At 41.4% G+C, this 20,985-nt stretch overlaps 1 protein-coding gene across 1 annotated transcript in view; it reads left to right on the top strand.

Moving 5' to 3' along the window:
• The window catches only part of LOC122810608 (tastin-like), a 1,451,617-nt gene that overhangs the window by 279,469 nt on the left and 1,151,163 nt on the right, over nucleotides 1–20,985 (top strand). Inside the window, exon 5 of the mRNA XM_044082184.1 lies at nucleotides 20,090–20,217. Within this exon, the coding sequence (XP_043938119.1) occupies nucleotides 20,090–20,217 (128 nt within the window). The remainder of the gene's footprint in view (nucleotides 1–20,089; nucleotides 20,218–20,985) is intronic.

Below are 20,985 nucleotides of genomic sequence, written 5' to 3'. Positions count from 1 at the left end.
TAAGCTCCAGGTTTGGTTTCTTCTACCAGGATAATTGTTTGTTAGTGTAGGTAAACCAGCAAACAAGATCCGAGGTATGTTAGGGGGATGGTGCAGTATGGGTAACTGAGGAGCTTTTAAGTTTCCCAGCAGCCACGAGCTGAAGTAACTGCCAAGTCAGATCTGAACCCAGCTGTTGAAGAATGAAAAAGGACAACATGGATAAAATGTTATGTTGAGTATATAACTTATAGCTAGTGAGTTGAATAAAATCAAAATGGACTTAAAGAACAGGCTTGAAATAAGAGAATATATAATTGAGGTAATAGGAGTTGCTTACAAGGTCTGACAAAGGCTAAAGTATTGCCAAATAAGGGGAATCTCACAGAACAAATAGACACATGCAGGAGTGCTAAAGATAAATTAAGACAGTAACTGGATAGTATGCATGAGTTAAAAAGGTTGCTGTTAAGCAACTATTCCTTGATAATAACTCCAAACTACTTATCCCTAAAGCATCTGGGTCTGCTTCAGTAGTTTGAGTCTTAATTATTACAGCCACCACAACTTTCTTCCAGGATGTTTGTGCTCTCCTCCCTTCTTTTTAAAATTGTTAAACAAAATCTTCCAAATGTATCACTTTTTACCCTCCTGGCTTCCAAACGTCCACAGGAATACCATCTATATATGAAGACTTTTCTGCAGATTTGATTGTATGTTACATTTTTTTCTCTCATCTCCTCCTGTCTTAAATGTTAGGGGAATAAATTAAACAAAACAGGTTGGCACTCCATTTTAGATTCTAAAGAGAAAAAACGGATTGTTAAGCTAGGTGGATTATTTCCGCCTGGATTGAATGAGCAATTTTAAACGACCAGTGGGGAGTGTGTGTTTAATTGATATGCAGATATATAAAACAGTATTGATTTGATTTGATTTTTACACTGATGAAGGCTGTGTCTTTCAGCCAAAACTGGTCTGGGTATTTGTTTTTGATGCTGCACTAATAATTAAATAAGTTCAGTTTCACAGTTTGCTGGCTCATTGCTTTTTTGGTGGATACTTAAGTTTTCCCAAAGTATTTCCATTTGTGCGCATTCCTGATTTCCACATTTCCCTGCTTTGGAAATTAAGAACATGTTGTATAAAGTCTCTCTAATGCCTCTACAAGATCTCTGCTCTTTTTGTTACATGCTCCTTAAGTTTGGCAACAACCCTTTCTGTTTTCTGTTGCCCAAGTCATTGTGCTAAAAGTTTCTGTGTTCTGGAGTTATCAAAAATAGTTACTTTACAGCCATCTTTCTAAACTCATAATATAACCGAGATACTGCCTTATTTTCTTTCTAGCACTTTGCAGTTGCTCCTCCTGTTCTTTGATTTTTACCTTGTTCTGCAAAACTTTATTCTTTGTCAGCCCCTCTGAATAATGTTACTTTTAACCACATATTTTTCTTTTATTTCTACCTTGCTTGTAAACTCCTTTCATTTTGCTCAAATCACTCACTCTAAGTTATGAAGAGATTTCCATCTTCCCTAATAACATTTGAATAATTTCCACTTCCCATTCCTTAAATTCTTCTGTTTTAATAGCTAGGTGCAGAACTGCCAGTCTCATATGCTTTGCTTTGTTACCCTGCATTTTCATCTTGGTTGTTACTGGTGCATGATCTGATGTAGTTATTGGTCGTGTGTCGTAGCTTTCAATTAAATGCACATATTTCTGTGAAATATAATTTGTATAGTCTAGCCCAGTTATTTTACCTTAGGGAAATATGTAATTTCTCACAAAGTTCCTATAACTGAATTCACATCTTCCATACAAAATATGTCTTCAGAAACTACTCTCATTTCCCCTTTAGGTCCCCAGATAACATCCTCACTGTTGCAAATCAAGTGCCAGTCCCCACCTATAAATATTCCCTGTTGAAAGATGGTTCTTTCTCCCACAATTTTAAGTTTCATAGTAGTTCTTTAAGGAATATAAATACATGCCAGTATAATATTCCTCCCTTGCCAGTAGTCCCTTACTTCCACAAATGTGCCATTATTACATTTTTTCCTCTTCTATCACAATTGGAGCTGTTCTATCAATTAGTACAAGTACTCCCAGTTTATTTTGTCCCGATATTCTGCTGAATATCCATCCTGAAATCCTTTCTTTATCAAATCTGTATGTTCACTTCTTTCCAAACCTGCCTTCTATAGCATTGCCATTTGCACTCTTCATTTCTTAATATAATTCAGTACTCTTACTTTTTTGCTTATACCTCTGAGGCCATTTACATTTCAAAATTATATGGATAGTGTAGCCATTGCTAGTAATTTCTTTCTGCTTTTTCCTGGTTAGGGGTCGCCACAGCGGAACTCCGGTCCGCTAATTATTGGCAGTGGATTTTTACGGTGCCGAGTTGCCAGCTAGATGCTCAACCTTCAAAGAAGGTGCACCCATTCATGCTCACACCTACCTGCATGTCTTTAACGTCACTCGACCATGGTGAGGACATGCAGACTCCACACAGAAGGCGCTCCAGCCAAGAATCGAATGGGAGAACCTCTTGCTGTGAGGCGACAATGCTAACCTACTTAGTATTCCCCCCATTATGTGTGACCACTTTTTTTAAATGTCTGCTTACAGATATTTTGTCACATGCACCCATTAATGTTTGGCAGGTTGATTTTTTATACAGCTGTTTCTTGATGTTCATCGTGCATACAGCTGCAGTAATAACATATGGGTTCTCTGCCGGCAGGCGGTCCCTCGGTCGGCCGAATTCCAAAGTCTTGGTCTGGCGTCGGTTGTTGTCGCTTCTTTTCCTGACGTCAGAGAGGCAGGAGTATACAAGACACAGCCGACGCCATTTTCTTCAGTCTTTTTTGCCGCACGGTGCCCGAAGCAGAAGCAGTTCACAAGTGCCGGTCGGCCAGCTCCTGAATTTACGAAAAATTTGGAAACCGAAGTCTTCATTAAAGCTAAGTACCCCATTGGGGAAACTTTTCTTGCCTCAGACCAATGTCAGAAAAAGTTAATAATTGTATTTCTTGTGGGAAGCAAATACCGCATAAGGATTTCCATTCCCTTTGCATACCTTGTTTAGGCCCAGACCACAACGTCTCGGGCTGTCGCTTTTGTGCTACCTTCAATAAACACACTATCAAGCATCGGGTGGAGTTCGCCCAACATTTATTCGGTAAAGCATTTGATTATAAAATGTCGTCGGAGACTCCGACTACCGTTTTGTCCAAAAAACACAAGGACAAAGACCGACACGTGAGGCCCGTGGTCCCCACCGACACCACGCCAAAACCGCCTACACGTGGTCCGGTTCTCAGCAAGACACCTATGCAGTCCCTGACTACCGACGACACCTCCTTGGCGGGGTCTTCTGTACCCGAGACCGCAGGTACCTCGGCCCATACCCAGACTACAACCACCGAAGCCACTGTGAGCGTTGAGTCTCCTAATGTGGACAGGTCCACTTCCACCCATGGTGTCTTTAGACCCTCATCTTCCTTTTCCATTAAGGCCTTTACTAAGTCCAAATCAGCCAGGCATCCCAAGAGGCCTGTTACACAGGGCCCATCCACAAGCCCCATGCCTAAAAAACAGATGCTTAAAATGGCTGAGGATTTAATTACTCTTATCAGGGGTTCCCAACCCCCTCCTGACAAGAGGCCCAGAGTGGAGGAAGATTCTCCCTCTTCTGATCAGGGCTCCATTTTCAGAACACTCTGATGTAGAAGAGCAATCTTACTCCCCTTTTGAAGATTCTGATGCAGAGCAATCCATTCCTTCTGTATCTCCCCCTGAGGATTATTCTTTTGGGAAAACCTTGCACACTTTGAGGGAACACTTCCATTGGGAAGGCCAAGACTTTTCTGATTCCAAGAAAAGACTGAGGGAATTTCTTTTGTTACCCCAACACAGACCTCTGGCGATGCCTCCTGTTTTGGATGTACTTGATGATGTTTATTCGGAGGCTTGCCTTAACCCAGATTCCCTGCCTCCTGCCCCAGTCAAGCCTGATAGGTACTACAGAGTTCCTAACTCTCACCAATTTCTTTTCAAAAGCCATAATTTTGACCCTGAAACCATTTCTCAAGGCCCCAAGGGAATGAAGGCCTCTACTGCTAAGAATCCACTTCCTTCCGAAAGAGAGTCAAGATCCTTAGAAAGGTGGAGAAAAAAGGTATATACCTCTGCCACCCTAGCCATGAGGGCCTTAAATTGTCAGTTTAATATGCTTAAATATCAGCAGTTTCTGTTATCACAATTAAGAAATAAAATGTCTCAACCTGAACAACCAGATTTGAAGGAGTTGCAGGATATGATGCATAGTGCAGAACAAGTGGGTAAACACACCTTACAATGTGGTTATGATGCCCTAGAGGCCTCAAGTAGAGCTGCAGTTACAGGATCAGTCATTCGTAGGCATGCATGGCTTAGGGAACAAATCTTGCCTGATCATGTGAAAGATAAGTTACTAGATGCTCCTTTACAAAAGGATGTGCTATTTGGTACTAATGCTGAGGAGATACTACGGAAAATGGAAGAAAAAGCCAAATCTATGCAAACTGTCAAAGCTTTTCTACAGGTTCAACCACCACATTTTAGCAGAAATTGGCCTTCTAAAAACTGGTCCTTTCCAGCCACGGACAGGCCCCAAAGAGGAAGATATAGGCGCACAAGGGGCTGAGGTCAATCACAAGGATCTTATAGAGGCAGGCAATGGCAAGCTCCAGCACCAAGAGGTGGTGAAAACGGTGCACAGCAATACAGGAAAGAAACCCAATGACTTCCTCCTTTCCATGCCAAGCAAGTTTCAGCGGGCAGCACCCTTGGGAGGAAAGCTGGCATTATTTGCAAGAAATTGGCATATGGTCACAACAGACAAATGGATCCTGGATGTTATAAACAGAGGCTACAGATTTCATTTTCACACTCTTCCAAAAATGAGAGGCATGCCAAACCTGCCACACAATCAAAGGGCAGAGGCACAACTACAAATTTCAAAGCTCATAGACATGAAAGCTATTCAAGAGGTACCTACTCACGAACAAGGTCAAGGGTTTTATTCCAGGCTATTTCTGGTACCAAGGAAAGGAACCGACTGGAGACCCATTTTGGACTTATCCATCCTAAACACATTCTTACTCGTACCAAAATTCAAGATGCTCACATTACAGCAGCTTCTTCCCATGCTGGGCAAGGGGTTTTGGCTGGTAACATTGGACCTCAAGGAGGCATACCTGCATGTCCCAATCAGACAAAGTTGCAGAAGATACCTCAGATTTCTTGCAGGTTCAATCCACTATCAGTTGTCTGCATTGCCCTTTGGCTTATTTACTGCGCCCAGAGTATTCACGAAATGCCTGGCATCAGTAATTGCCTACTGCAGACTTCAAGGGATACAAATTTACCCTTATTTGGACGACTGCCTGATCCAAGCGGACAGCAAGCACATACTTTTGGAACATCTGGCTTATGCAACACGGTTACTGAATGCTTTGGGATACACAATCAACAAAGAGAAATCCAGGCTAACACCAGCTCAGAAAACAACTTTCCTGGGTGCCAACTTGGACATAAACACCCAGATGGCCTATCTTACGCCAGAAAAGCAGAGGCAACTAACTCAGTACTTCAAAATGCTAGCAAATTATACCAGGCTTACTGCAAGGAAAATCCTGCAGGCTCTGGGCTTCATGGTATCTTGCATTCTTTTAATCCCATGTGCAAAGCTGCATATGAGGAAACTTCAATGGTACCTAAAAAATCTATGGTCTCAGCACAGCCACAGTTTGGAAACAATAATACCAATAATTCCATGTTTGCAAAAGGAATTTCTATGGTGGGCTCAAGCATGTCAAACAAACACAGGTCTCCCATTCTGCAAGCCTCAAGCAAATCAAGTCATCACAACAGACGCCTCAGATTACGCCTGGGGGGGCGCACATGACAGGTGCATTCAGGGCAAATGGTCCCAAAAGGAAAAGCACCTTCACATCAATCAAAAAGAAATGCTAGCAGTAATAAATGCAATTACAGCTTTCAAGGACCTCCTGCATCCAGGACAATTATTGATAAGAACAGACAACACCATAGTTATGTGGTACATAAATAAACAAGGAGGAACACATTCATACCCCCTGTGCAGACTAGCCATGACACTTTGGGACTTGGCTCTGGAATGGCAAATCGAACTTCAAGCACAGTACTTGCCAGGTTTGGAAAACACGCTGGCAGACAATCTCAGCAGAAATATGACAGATCCACACGAATGGAGATTACATCCTCAAGTGTTTACAGAGATAATCCAACCGCGGGGGAGGCCAGACATAGATCTCTTCGCCTCCCACAGGAATCATCAATTGGAAAAGTTTTGTTCAAGGACTCCTCATCCAAAGGCCTGGAGAGTGGACGCCCTTTCATTCAGTTGGGCAGCATGGACAGGTTACGCTTTCCCACCTATGCCTCTTCTGTCCAAGGTGCTCTTGAAAGCAAGAACAGAGAGACCAAAGATGATACTGATTGCTCCAGACTGGCCAAGACAGCACTGGTATCCACTCCTGAGGAGCCTAACACACACTCCTCCCTGGCCCCTACCCCTAATGCCTCTTCTGCTGACTCAGCACAACTACAAAACTCTTCAGTCAGCTGAAAACACTCAGTCTCGCTGCATGGAAAGTTCCTTAACTCCTCAACAGACCATACTCCCTAAAGAGGTACAGTATGTCATTTTGGAGGCTAGACGGCCATCTACTAGAAAGGCTTACTCAGCAAAATGGAAACGGTTTTGCTCTTGGAATGAGAAAAAAGACCAGGACCCTACAAAACTAAATTTGCCACAGGTATTACAGTATCTAGCTGAGCTGCTGAACAGTGGACTTTCATTTTCCTCTATAAAAATCCATGCCTCAGCCATTTCTGCAGAGTTCAACACGGATCCACCCTTATTCTCTCACCCACTCTTAAGGCAGTTCCTCAGAGGGGCTAAGAATATAAGACCACCAAGGAAACAACCAGTGCCAGCCTGGGATCTTAATTATATTCTAGAAAAATTAACATTGCCTCCCTTTGAGCCAGCTGCCTCATCAGATTTGCAGCATTTGTCCTGGAAAACAGCCTTCCTTCTGGCCATTACCTCAGCTCGTAGGGTTTCGGAACTACAAGCCCTCATGGCTGTGCAGCCCTTTCTCATCTTCCATCAGGACAGGGTCTCCCTTCGAACCAACCCATCATTTATGCCTAAAGTGGTATCCAGGGTAGCTTTAAATCAAGCCATACACTTGCCTACCTTTTACCCCAATCCTCAAAACAAAGGGGAAAGACTGCTACACTCTTTAGACATCCATAGACAGCTACGTTATTATTTGGATAGAACAAAGCATTTTAGGAAATCTGAGCAACTTTTTGTGTCCTATGCTGTAGGAGCTCAAGGGAAGCCAGTGACCAAACAGACAATTTCAAAATGGATAGGCCACTGCATACGGTTTTGTTACTCCTATCATGGAAAATCTGTCCCTACGGGCATCAGATCCCACTCCACCAGGGCCACAGCTACCTCTACAGCCTTCCTCAGAGGAGTTCCTACCAAAGATATTTTGGAGGCAGCCACTTGGAGTTCTGTACATACCTTCACAAGACACTACCACCTGCCTTTATATTCCAAAACCAGAGCAGGCTTTGCTACTGCGGTTTTGCAGGGCATCTTGGCTCATCCCAGTTTTACCTAGTGCCTACCACCCTGTGCGTAGCTTTGGGATTCTACCCATATGTTATTACTGCAGCTGTATGCACGATGAACATAGTACAGTTTTGTACCTACCATAAATGTAGATGTTAGAGTGCTAATACAGCTGCAGTACAGATTTCCCTCCCTCCTTCCCCTCTTGGTAAAGGTTTAGGACCTAACCCCTCTTCATACAAACTGTTTGGGTTATCCTTCTATGGTATATTTGCTTGCAAAGTACTGTTTTTTGATTACATTGCATTGCATGTATATTAATATAATTTATGTATTGCCTTCCTACTGGGGGCACCTGAGATCTGGGGCAAGAAAGACTGAAGAAAATGGCGTCGGCTGTGTCTTATATACTCCTGCCTCTCTGACGTCAGGAAAAGAAGCGACAACAACTGACGCCGGACCAAGACTTTGGAATTCGGCCGACCGAGGGACCACCTGCCGGCAGAGAACCCGTATGTTATTACTGCAGCTGTATTAGCACTCGAACATCTACATTTATGGTAGGTACAAAACTGTACTTTCTCTATTTGAACATATGTCACATTTTATAAGACTTTGTTTTCATAAAAAAAATCTCAGTCATACCCCTAGAACACCCCTATAACCGAGTTACTTGAAACAAATTTGCAAAATTATGTACAGCTTCAAATAATGAAGTTTAACCCTCCTAATAAGAACAATTGCCCTAAATTGACTGCTGCAAACACAAGCAATAGCTAAAATAAAACTAAGCTTAGCCATGCTAAGGTGCATATTACAGCCTGTGATCCTGCTTACAAAAATTGCTGTCTGATCTAATCTTTATTCTCCTCCCAGACTCCTCCCAGATGTGAAAAACAACTTGCATGCTTTCAGAAAACATTAACATTTAGCCTTATGAAAACGTACACTGGTTATCTTAAAACTGTTATACACTGTTCTAGTAAATGCATTAATTGTTTAAGTACTAGGAAAGCTGCTATCTCTTATTTATTTCCAATAATTTTAAACTTTATTATTTACTAAGCTGCTTGCCTTCTGCACCTTTAATTTCACAGTTCTCTCAGCAAACCATGCCAGAACTCTCCATTTATTGCATGCATGCATCTGTACTCTGCTGATTTCCATAGACACCCATTTATTGCATGCATATGTACTCTGCTGATCTCCATACAGACACAAGAACAGACTGTACAGTTGCCCTCTACTGCAGACATGTCAACGCAAACTGAACATTTATTTGCTAAAGGAAAACTTCTCTTTACATTCGCATTGTTTGAAGGTTATTTAAAGCCTACGTGCTTATACATTAAAACTTCTTATGAGATTAAACAAAGGGCATTAATACAGACATTCACTTCTGCAAATAGAAGGGAAAACGTATCCTCCTTATCCTCTTCTGCATCAAAAATGGCTATGATCCTCCAGGAAAAAAATTCAGAAGACTGTGGATAGAACAGCTTGAATCTCACACCTACTTCTAGATATTACCTGATTGCTGGGATAAATTTTCTTCTCTTCTGCTCGGTGTACTGCAAGTAATCATTTTCCACAACCACATTACTGTATCCAGTTTTTAATACTTTTCCATTCTGCCACCATTTTTTCAGGATCAACTCTTTCTTCTTGTATGATTGCATCTTTACTAATATAGATCTTGGCTGCTTTGTTGTAGCTAGTTTTGAAGCATACAAGAGATGTGCCTATTCTATTAACTCTACTGTGGAATACCAGTCCAATTACTTTGTGCTTTCATAAAATTAGTCTGTTTTTTCCAGTTTCTCTGTTACAGCAGAAAATCTCAGGTTTTCCCTGCCTGCTCTGTCCTCTAATGCTTCCATTTTTTGGAAAATGCACTTCTTGAGCAGTCTTGTACTCAGCCAGCCTTTTCATTTTTATCTGATTTTTGCAGTTTTATCAGTTCATTTGAATAGCTGCTTAAAGCTTCTTCCATTTTTCAATCCCCTACACCAAGCACTTTTAAAAAAAGGACTTGGACGACTCCTATATAACACAAAGTCTTGCCCCTGTTATGACCCTACCTAATCCTTTTCACTATTGCATTACCATTCTTTACATAGACATCTCACCCCACCATTTCTTTTTCTTGTATCTTAACCTATAGTTTACTTAATTTTATACCCACAAGCTTGACTCCTACATCACATGTAAATATGTATATATTTCTGATCTGCTTTAAATATCATCTCTGTATTTAAATTATATCTTTATATTATAATTTCTGTTGGATGTATGTACGACAATTACCTACAATGTTTTCTGTACTTACAAAATATTTTTGTCATGTTTACGTCACTGTTTTTAGTTTTTGTGTTGGAGCTTTTCTCCTCTGGTCTCCACTGAAAATGTGCTTCTGGCTCAGTTGGACCAAACCGTTTAACAAATGTCAAATTTTTCCAGACTTTTTTTTTTTGAGTTGATATAGTCCTTCAATGCTTCATTTATTGTTTTCAGCTATGAGCATGTTTTATTTATTTTCTTCTAAATTACTGGAGGCCAAATTGGAGCTTGAACTGCTTTTTGCTAAACAGTCGCAGGATTCTTCCAATCATTTTTTTTCTTCAACTTCCTTTTTGGCTCAAGTTTCATCTTTACTGGCATCCAGGTAATGTTATTTACTAGCCAGTAACTTAATTTTACTAAAACTGGCATTGTTACTAGCCCATATATATTTTCCACACTGGGAAAGCTGACATTAAGCTTTTGATAAGTGTGCAGCCATCTTGCAAGTCCAACAGTAAGAAAAAGTGTTTAATACCTTTAATTTTATATACTGGTCAAGTATGTTTTTATCAACCAGTGGAGATGTGGAGAATAATTAGCAAAGCGGTGAAGGAATTTATTTAGTCTAGGAGTAGGGCAATAGTTACGTGGGATAGGTTGGTCCATCCAATGGAACAAGATGGTTTTAGCTTTACATGATTTGAATGGGATATTTTAGAGCTACACACAGGACTGAAATACACAACACACGCAGAAGATTATAACTCAAAATGGAAAGAAAAGGTTGATGAAGCAGGGGGAAGCTCAAGAAATAGGGAATGGGAGTTTGGATGCTGATCCTTAAGGATTATAATAACCATACAGAATATTACCTTGACGTAGCAGAAAGTATGCTAGGAGCTGAGCCAACACGGGAATAGAGAAAGATTCTGTTGATAGGGATGACTGCAAGTAGGCATACAGAAAGTAGGCAAGAGGGGCTGGAATTTACTAGGGAAAATGGTCAAAGGAATCAAGGTATTGGGAGCAAGTAACTAGAGATGGATAGGTAATGGAGTGGGATGAAGCTAAGAAGAAATTTGGATTGTAATCTGGAGATTTCCCTTCCAGGGAATGATATCAGAGTATAGGTAGAGAAGAGGACAGAAAAATCTTAAGCTGTGGTGGGAGGTTTAGTCAAATCTAGAATGGGAGCTGCTGTTTTTAAAAAGGGACAATTAGTAGGGCATATCAAATATTTCATGACAACTACAAGAATTGGTCAGAGGAGTGTAGAAAAGATTGGTAAGAGTTACTAGAAAAGCATCTTACAAGAGAACAATGGGAGGGCATGTGTATGGATCCCAATTATGCAACCAAGTCCAGAGAGTTTATGCTGCTTGCTTGGAAGTGTTTGTGTAGGTATTTTTATACCCCAAGCAGAGTTCAAAAGATTTTTTCCTTGGGTAGATAGCAAATGTAGGAGAAGCAATAGGTAACTGAGAGCATAGGTTTTGGGAGTGTAATGAGTTGGCAGATTTCATAAATTCCCTGCAGAGAACCCTGTCAGAAATATTGAATGAGCAAATGGCTGTAACTAGGGATTTGATTTTTTTGAGATGGGACATGTGATCTGAATGGTCTTGGACATAGCCTAGTATAAACCTATGAACCTATCTGCCCTAAGGCATTTATAAGCCTAGCCCAAATTTTTGTGGCTTACGCCACTCCTTATATGAAAAAATACTGTGCCCATTAGTTTGTTGTGCCTCTGTCCAGCAGTCACACAGAGATGATTCCCGGGATAAACCTACGATCTCCCATCCACAGGTCAAGATTTCTCTTGAACAGAGCCAGCGAGGTGCTCTGCCTCACATGGACCGGGATTTTATTCCACAGCATAGGGAGTCTCTGAGTGATAAATCTATCCCTCCAGCACGTCCTATTTATATCCGTGCTAAGGTTTAAGTCGCTTGCTCTAGTGGTTTTGGTGGATTTGGATTTTTTGAGGTGGAGCATGTCCATTAATTCCGGGTTGGACATGGCCTTGTATGTCAGGCACATGTCACCTCTGAGCAGACGGTATGCAACCGAATAGAGCTGGAGTTTCTTCAATCTGGCAGCATATGACAGATTTTGGAGTCCCTTTATCCTTTTGGTGAGGAACTTTTGGGGTCTCTCCAATTGCTGCAGATGTCGGGTGAGATACATCCCGAATGGGGCACTGTACTCGATCATTGGTCTGATAAGTGAAGAGTACAGGGGAACAATGACCTCACTAGATCTGGATGTGAATCCCTTCATGATCAGGTGGGCAATGTAGAAGGTCTTTCTAACCACTTTAGCAACGTGAGTGTCAAAAGAAAGGCCACTGTCAACCTGGGTCCCCAGGTCCCTGATAACCTCTTCTGTGCTTAGCGGATTGCCACCTATATGGTAGCTTGGGGTTACCTTGTTTTTCCCGAAGGGTATGACTATATATTTTTTGGCGTTTAACTTCAGGCCATGGCTCTGGCACCAGCTATCTGTTTCTGTGAGTCCCTTCTGAAGGATATCCGTGTCCGATGCACTTTCCACTATGGTGCCCAGTTTGCAGTCGTCTGCAAACTTTGTCAGCCAAAGTCCTCCCATGTTGGCCTGTACTTCTGAGAAGTAGATGCCGAACAATAGGGGGCCAAGGACCGAGCCCTGTGGGACACCACTTGTGACCGGCTTGGAGTCTGACATAGCACCAGCAACTCTAACCCTGTGGGTTCTGTCCTTAAGCCAGTTTGCAACCCATCTTGTGACATATGGGTTTACATTTAAGCTGGTAAGTTTTTCTACAATACCCGAGTGGGTATTGTGTCGAAACCTTTGCAAGGTCAAGGTAGGCTGTATGGACTGCCTTTCCTCATCAATGGCCTTGGTGACTGTTTCGAAGAAGTCGACCAAGTTCAAAAGGCATGATCTGCCCTTGACGAAGCCAAACTGGGTCGGGTCCAATGTCTGCAAGTCCCCTATGTCTTTGTTTATGAGCTCCATTATGATCCTCTCCATAGCTTTGCAGACTAGACTTGTTAAGCTTATGGGGCGGTAATTACCTGGGTCCGTAGAGGCACCGCCTTTGTGGAGTGGGACCACAGTTGCCGTACGCCACTCCTTGGGCACGTATCCTGTGGCAAGGCTGAGATTAAACAGCTGCCTTATGTGCGGGTTTAATTCCTCATTTAGCTCGTGTAGCACACAGCCGGGGACACCATCCAGTCCCATTGATGCTGTGTTTTTAGCTTTAGAGAGAGCAGCTTTCACCTGCGCATTTGAGATGTCTGGGAGGCTACACTCTGCTGGGATAGTTATCTCTCCTTTAGTGGGGGAGAGGGGGGTGAAGTTTGCACTGAACCGGTCTGCCAGTATGTTGGCAATGTCTGTGGGTTCAGTGCTTTTTGTATCATTTTGGACTAATTCTGAGCATATCTGGGAGTTTCCACCCAGGTTCCCAACATAGCTGAAAAAGGCCTTATGATTGTCCTTTGAATCCATGGCAATTTTTCTCTCAAAATTGGCCTTAGTTGATTTTGAGTGCTCGTATTTTTTTACTAATAATGATCAGGGGTGACTTCCCTTTTATGGATTTTGTTCTATCATGTAATAGCTTTCTCCTCTTATTGTACAGTTTGTTAATGGCTGGGATCCACCAGACTGGACGTTTGCCCTTTGTGGAAAGAGTCTTGGTTTTATTTAGGATTGCCTGATCCATGCAGTCCTGGAGGTGTTCATAGAAGGCATTTGTAAGGGCTTCCGCAGCTTGGGTTGTGGTTTCCACTGGCTCAGGGGCCTTGAAGGATACCACACCAGTCTTGAGTAGTGTGAAGTTTGCTTCAGAGAAGTTCTTCACTGTGGTCTTTTTTGTTTGGGGTGGGGGCGGGATGTGGATTTCCAGTGAGATTAGTTTATGATCAGATCTCATCAATGAGGGATATACTTCCGGTGTGGAGCATTTTGTCCCCATGTTTGTGATAATGAGATCTAGTATATTTTCTCCTCTCGTGGGAACAGTGACTAGCTGTTCCATGGCATTTGAATTTATGAACTCCAGGAACCGTTGGGCTAGAAAGTTAGGGCTTGAGTAATGTTCCCAGTCTATATTCGGGTAGTTGAAGTCCCCCAATATGATGGTGTTTGGAGGTACATTTATACCCTCCAGTGTCTTCAGGAAGGCTGTGTGGGGTTCCTGAGTTTGAGAGGGTGGCCTGTAGCATGCTACAATTTGTAGAGCAGTTTTGCCTATGGTTAGTAGCACCTGGATGGTTTCCGAAGCTTCGTGCGTTGCCACCAACCTGGAGGTGTGGGTATCCTTTATGAATATGGATACACCCTCTCCTTTTGTGGTGTAGTCTGGGTTTTGGGGCCGGAACGCATGATATGAGGTAAAACCTAATAGTGCCGGGGTGCTCTCAGGAGCCTTGAACCAGGTTTCAGTTACAGCACAGACATCAATGTTCTCCATACTGAGAAGGGCCTCGAGTGCGTGCATTTTGAGATTTAGACTTCTGGCATTGAGCAGCATTACCCTCAGTTTCTTCCCATTTTTGTTTTCTAGGGTAGTAGGTTTAGAATTTGAGCCTTGCCTAAAAAAGGCTCTATGGGGGTGGCAAGAGCCTTAGCCAATATCCGGAATCCCAGGGGTGACAGGTGCAAGCCATCCCTTGCAAAGCAGCGTGGCTTGTCAAGCATGTCATCCCAGGCAGACAGACACTGGATCCCCTTTGAATGACACCAGACATTAAGCCAATTGTTAAAGCTGATCATCTTGTCTCTATATTGTGGCATCATTCTTGGTGAAGGAAGGATACTGCTCAGGGTCAGGGTCATACCTGCCTGGGCTACATAATCAGAGAGCTCCTCTGTCTCTTTTCATGTAGTCCAGCGAGGTACGTCTCAGGTCGTTCACACCAGCATGGACAATGACTGTGTCATATTTGTACTTGCCATGGAGTGACCAGAGGCGGATTCTAGCACCCGATAGGCAGCTTACTGTGACCCTCTCCTTGTTCAGCCTGGTGAGTGGGACGTCAGTGTGTCTGACTATGGAGTCACCTATGACAAGTATGTTTGTTGTTGTATTTGGCCTTAAGGGCTGTGACTGCTTTGCACACTGCTTTTGTGGTTTATGTGTTGCTTGTGGGGTGTCTTGAGGTAGCAGTTGTTTGGGTGTCTGCTTTGGAGGCCTCTGCTGTTTCGGTAAATTTTTACTCAGAGCCTCCGAGTATGTCTTTGTGTGTTTATGTGTTTGATTCAGTGGTGTGGTAGCATTATGTGAGGCTGGCTTTGTGGTGTGTGTAGTTGCCTTCTCCTCCTGTCTGGTCTTGCCAGTCCTGAGTTGAGAGAGCTCAACCTCCAGTTTGGCTAAATAGCTGCATCTCTCACAAGTATTTGTGTTATGTGGGAGGAGGAGAGGGTTGTCTGTGTACATGAGACAGTTATAACATTGCCTCAAGATTCCCAGATTCACCAGCTGGACCGGAGAGGAGATTGACAACTGACCTTTGGACATGCTAGAATAATATTGGGAATTCCTTAATATTTGAAAACAAGGGCCAGTGGGGAGTGAGGGTGTAGTGCTTTTCATTTTTAGTGCTGACTTATATAATTGCTTTAGTGAGCAAATTCCAGGTAACTTGAGTGCAATGTGTTACAAGTAACTAAATGCAAAAACGACAAACAGTAACTTTCTTTCAAGTGAAACAAGGAACTAGTACAGTAAGCAATGCAGATATCACTAGTGATCCACAGAAGCGCTAAGAAGCCGCGTATTAGGTGGAATTAGCTTCCAGGGAAATAACAAGCAAACAAACAACAAGCATATAAACAAAGCTAGATTCAGCAGGCCTGGATCTAGTCTATGCTAGAGCAAACAAGGTGTACCAATTTCAGTAAGATACAGTTCAAATATTCAGGCACTATAAACCCTCAACCAGAAATTCCCAGCTCAGAAGGGCAGAGTCCAGCCTCTTCTCCCACAAGATTGCAGACCACGAACCTTCTTAATGTTAAATATCTGGCCTGAAGCCCAAGTGCCTAAACCAGAACTAATACCCTTGGACACTGGGCTCTCAATCAGCAGTTCCCAACTTAGAAGGATGAAAGCTACCTGTCCTGCCACCACAGTGCTTGCCACAAACCTTCCTAATGTAAAACAACTGGTCCGAAGCCCAAGTGCTTTATCCAAAAGACTTAGAATGATAGCTACACTTTAATCGAGTTACAACCAAGCAGTAATAAATACAATTGAATACTTTAGAGAATGTCTGGATTAGTGCTCAAGTTACACAAACAAAGCTAGATCCAGCAGGCCCGAATCCAGTCTATGCCACAGCAAACAAGGCGCACCAACTTCGGTAAGAAGCAGTTCAGATATGCATGCACTATAAGCCTTCAACCAGAAATTCCCAGCTCAGAAGGGCAGAGTCCAGCCCCTCCTCCCACAAGAGTGCAGACCACAAACCCTCTTAATGTAAAATAACTGGCCTGAAAGCCCAAGTGCTTAAACCAGAATTAATACACTTTTAGAATAACAGACACTGAGCCCTCAATCAGCAGTTCCCAACCTAGAAGGATGTAAGCTACCTGTTCTGCTACAACAGTGCAGACCACAAACCCTCTCAGTGCAAAACTGGTCCGAAGCCCAAGTGTTTAAACCAAAAGGCTTAGAATGAGTTACACCAAGCAGTAATAAAATACAATTGAGTATTTTTAAGATGATGCAAAATTAAAATGAAGTAGGTAGAAACACAAGTACAGTAAAAGCAGATATTTTTTTTTTTTTTTTTTTTTTTTTTTTTTTAATCTGAACAAGTGCTGAGATCAAAGAAACAGATTTGAGTGCTGAAACTAGAAAACTGGCTAGTTATAAGAAAAAAAAAACAAGCTAGAAGGCTTCCCTCAAACACAGAAGGGCCTGGGGGCTCAGAAGCCTATAAATAGTCTATACCACTTAACAGGAAAGGCAGGAAATAAGCTTAATTTTTTTTTGTCCGTTTCCCAGATTCTCTCTATGTACACAGTAGGAGTGCCTGAAATCAGAATATGATCTCACTGCACTCAGTTGAGTGAGCAAATGAGATGGGCCCAGAGGCAGGCTGAGGGGCGGGCAGTTTCAAGGCCACCAAGATTAACACCAAAACAAAAACAGGGAGGGTGGATGGGAATAACTGAAGAGCAGAATAACTGCCACTTGAGTTAAATATTCCTTCAACACAGTTTAAATCAAATTAAATACTGTATTTTTTTTTAAAAAAAGTGCAGATAAAGGTACTTAAATTCTCTTGTACGTCCAGTTGAATATAACCAAGTTCTTAGCTGGCCAAAGCTGAGGTTTTTAAGCAATAAAAAATTCACAATGCACCACTTAAAAAGGCAAGGACAGGAAATCAAAGAATGCGGCTACCCCCACACCTGTAATTACTAGCAAATAACACACTAGCTTCAGTTCAAGTTACTAAAGAGCAGAATAACTGCCACTTGAGTTAAATATTCCTTCAACACAGTTTACATCAAATTAAATACTGTATTTTTTTTTAAAAAGTGCAGATAAAGGTACTTAAATTCTCTTATACGTCCAGTTGAATATAACCAAGTTCTTAGCTGGCCAAAGCTGAGGTTTTTAAGCAATAAAAATTTCACAATGCACCACTTAAAGGCAAGGACAGGAAATCAAAGAATGTGGCTACCCCCACACCTGTAATTACTAGCAAATAACACACTAGCTTCAGTTCAAGTTACTAAAGAGCAGAATAACTGCCACTTGAGTTAAATATTCCTTCAACACAGTTTACATCAAATTAAATACTGTATTTTTTTTTAAAAAAGTGCAGATAAAGGTACTTAAATTCTCTTATACGTCCAGTTGAATATAACCAAGTTCTTAGCTGGCCAAAGCTGAGGTTTTTAAGCAATAAAAATTTCACAATTCACCGCTTAAAAAGGCAAGGACAGGAAATCAAAGAATGTGGCTACCCCCACACCTGTAATTACTAGCAAATAACACACTAGCTTCAGTTCAAGTTACTAAAGAGCAGAATAACTGCCACTTGAGTTAAATATTCCTTCAACACAGTTTACATCAAACTAAATACTGTATTTTTTTTTTAAAAAGTGCAGATAAAGGTACTTAAATTCTCTTATACGTCCAGTTGAATATAACCAAGTTCTTAGCTGGCCAAAGCTGAGGTTTTTAAGCATAAGACCTTAAGTCGGATTTCCATTTTCTAGTAATTGTTTTTTGGCAGCCAACAGAGTTAGTCTAAACTATGTCTGAAGTATTGAATGTTATAAATGAATTAAAAAGACTGGAAGAGGGATCTTCAGAAAAAGGAAAGACCTAATTGCATAGAAATAAATGAAAACTGTGGAAACAATGCATGCAGAATAATGAGTGAATTTTAACAGAAGGCAAGAATTCAGCAATATATGTATTGTTAGACTGGTGGTAATCGCATCCTTTCTTCTTTGTAATGTATATAAATCGGAAGAAATGTTAATATGTTCTTTTCTGTTGATGTATAGTTGCTTATGTCTTCAGTGATTTAATAAAAGCATCAAAAAAGGGGGGTGGCTTTTGGGAGAAACTGGAAAGGCAATATACAAAAGAACAATGGCAGGATGTCAATAAGTCTCCAAAGTATGCAACAAAATCCCGAAGGTTTAGTATTTTTGCTTGGAGGTGTTTTTATACCTCAAGCAGACTTCATATAATTTTTCCTCATGCAGATAGCAAATGCTTGAAATTGGGAACATGTTTTTGGGAATGTAACAAGTTGGCAAATTTTAAAAATTCCCTACAGATTTGCTTGCCTGAAATGTTGGAGTAAACTGTTTTAACTAAGGAAATTATTCTTGTGATCTGGGATAGAATCTGAATTGCCCAAAGATAGTAAGACCCTACTAAGTGTAATGTTCTTGGTTGCCAAGAAATCAACAAGTTGTTGTGTCTTTCGGCTTTTCCCGGTTAGGGGTTGCCACAGCGGAACTCCGGTCCGCTAATGATTGGCAGTAGATTTTTAAGTGCCGAGTTGCCGGCCCTGATGCACAACCTTCAACAAAGGTACGCCCATTCACGCATGTCTCCACACAGAAGACGCTCTAGCTGAGAATCGAACAGGACAACGTCTTACTGTGAGGCGACAACGCTACCACAGCACCAAGAAAGCAACAAGTAGAAATGGAAATAAAACAAAACAGACTGTAACTGAGGTGTTGACTGTTATAAAGGAGATAAAAGAACTGGAAGTGGGATCTTCAGATAAAGGAAGGAGCATATTTCGTAGAAACAAATAGCATTTGTGGGAACAATACACGCAGAATACTGTTAAAGAAGAGGGGTGAAATTGAAGGGAAGGCAGGATTTGTCATTCCAGTATTACTTAAAGTTAGTGTGCAGTGCCTGAAAATAAAAGAAAAGCTAGTACAGTTTGTTTCCTTTTCTGTTAATATATATGTAACATTTTCACTCATTTAATGTCATGTTTAGTAAAGGAAAAAGGATAGATTTGGTTCTCTGCTATGGTCTCATAGAGCACCATTACTGATTAAGTGGTCCACAGGCGTACCACCAATGGGATTATATCAGTTTATCTCAACTTCTATATTAAGTATTCTGTCCTTATTATAGATTGTTGTAAGAGATGTTGAGTAATATTGCACAATCATTTATCTGTTGGAACAGGGAAGTCTTCCTTCCATCATCCCATACTTACTAGTTATATTGTCAGTCCTTTCATTAATCTTGGTAAGATTGTAAGCAGTGTCATCCTGCAGATTTTCTTTTTCATATGTCTTCTTGGGTAAGGACTCTCTATTTTTCAATAGGACTTTTGATCTGTTTTCAATTAGAACACCACAGAGTGACTTCTGGGTAAGAGCAGTCGCATTCAACTGCTAAGAAACACTGCCTGAAAGTCATGGTGCTATGTGACTGATAGAAATGCTGCAACAACCTGCTTCATACTGTCATGTGACTGACAGGTTTTTGCAGTAGTTCCATTTCCAATATTTGCTGTTATGGTACTTCGCATAACCACTTTCTAGTACTTGCTTTAAATTTACTTGCTAATATATGGCAAGTTTGAATGGATTTTCAGTATGAGGATGCAATATAATTTTTGGATTTTTTTGTGAAGCAGACCCAGTGGCTGTTAGAGGCAGCTTGACTCACTCTACTAACATTCTGAACCAGCAACATGGAGAAGATTCCACCAAAACTTCTGCTCTGGGGTTAAGCGTGAATGTTCCTTCTTGCATTCAGCCTGTGGTTAGTAACTGATTTTGTAATACTAATTCACCTGTAGCTGCATGCTTTTAGAAATCTTAATGTTTTAAATTGTAAATGTATGACTAGCTGTTCAAACCTATATGCCTGAATTATTGTTCTTATTTTCTTTCTTTACGTTGGAAATTTGCTTTTCCTTTTCATAGCACTGAAGGTAATGAGGAAAAGGGAACACATTGCTATTCTTTTTATCTAAATGTTCACTGTTGCATAATTCTCACACCTACTAGACATTTCAGCTGACAGTTCTTTTTAAATGAGTGCCCCTAGGGCCAGATCCAACACTAGGTGACTTAGGCAGCTGGTGGTGGTGGGGGGCTGGTGACAACAGTAATTAAAAATAAAATTCTCTGGTTAGCAGGTTTGTACCATACTGCTGCTTTACTTCTAGTGTTTTCACCTTTCAGTCAGTCAGTTGCTGCTCTTTTATTTCCTACTTTGCTTTTTCTCAGCATTTGCACCTTTTCAGCCAATGAGAAAGCAAGCACACACAATAACATGGGACTGACAGCGTGAGATTAAACAATAGGAACTGGTGGGGTAACAGCATTTAGCACTGCAGAGCTATATATGTCAATTCACTAGTGTGTGCGAGACAAGACGAGGGGCAGCACTGTTAAAGATTGAAAAAGGTACCAGTGGCAGCAACACTAAAGGAGACGGAAGTTTCTCTCTCTTTTATGTGGGATGAGATTTAACAGCAGAATGGGGAAGATAAGCAGCTACACTGAGAGATGGGGTGGGTGGGTA

The sequence above is a fragment of the Protopterus annectens genome, chromosome 9.part0 (assembly GCF_019279795.1).
Source record: "Protopterus annectens isolate FY-2018-M chromosome 9.part0, PAN1.0, whole genome shotgun sequence".
Lineage (NCBI taxonomy): Eukaryota > Metazoa > Chordata > Ceratodontiformes > Protopteridae > Protopterus > Protopterus annectens.
This window is presented reverse-complemented; position numbering and strand designations above follow the sequence as displayed.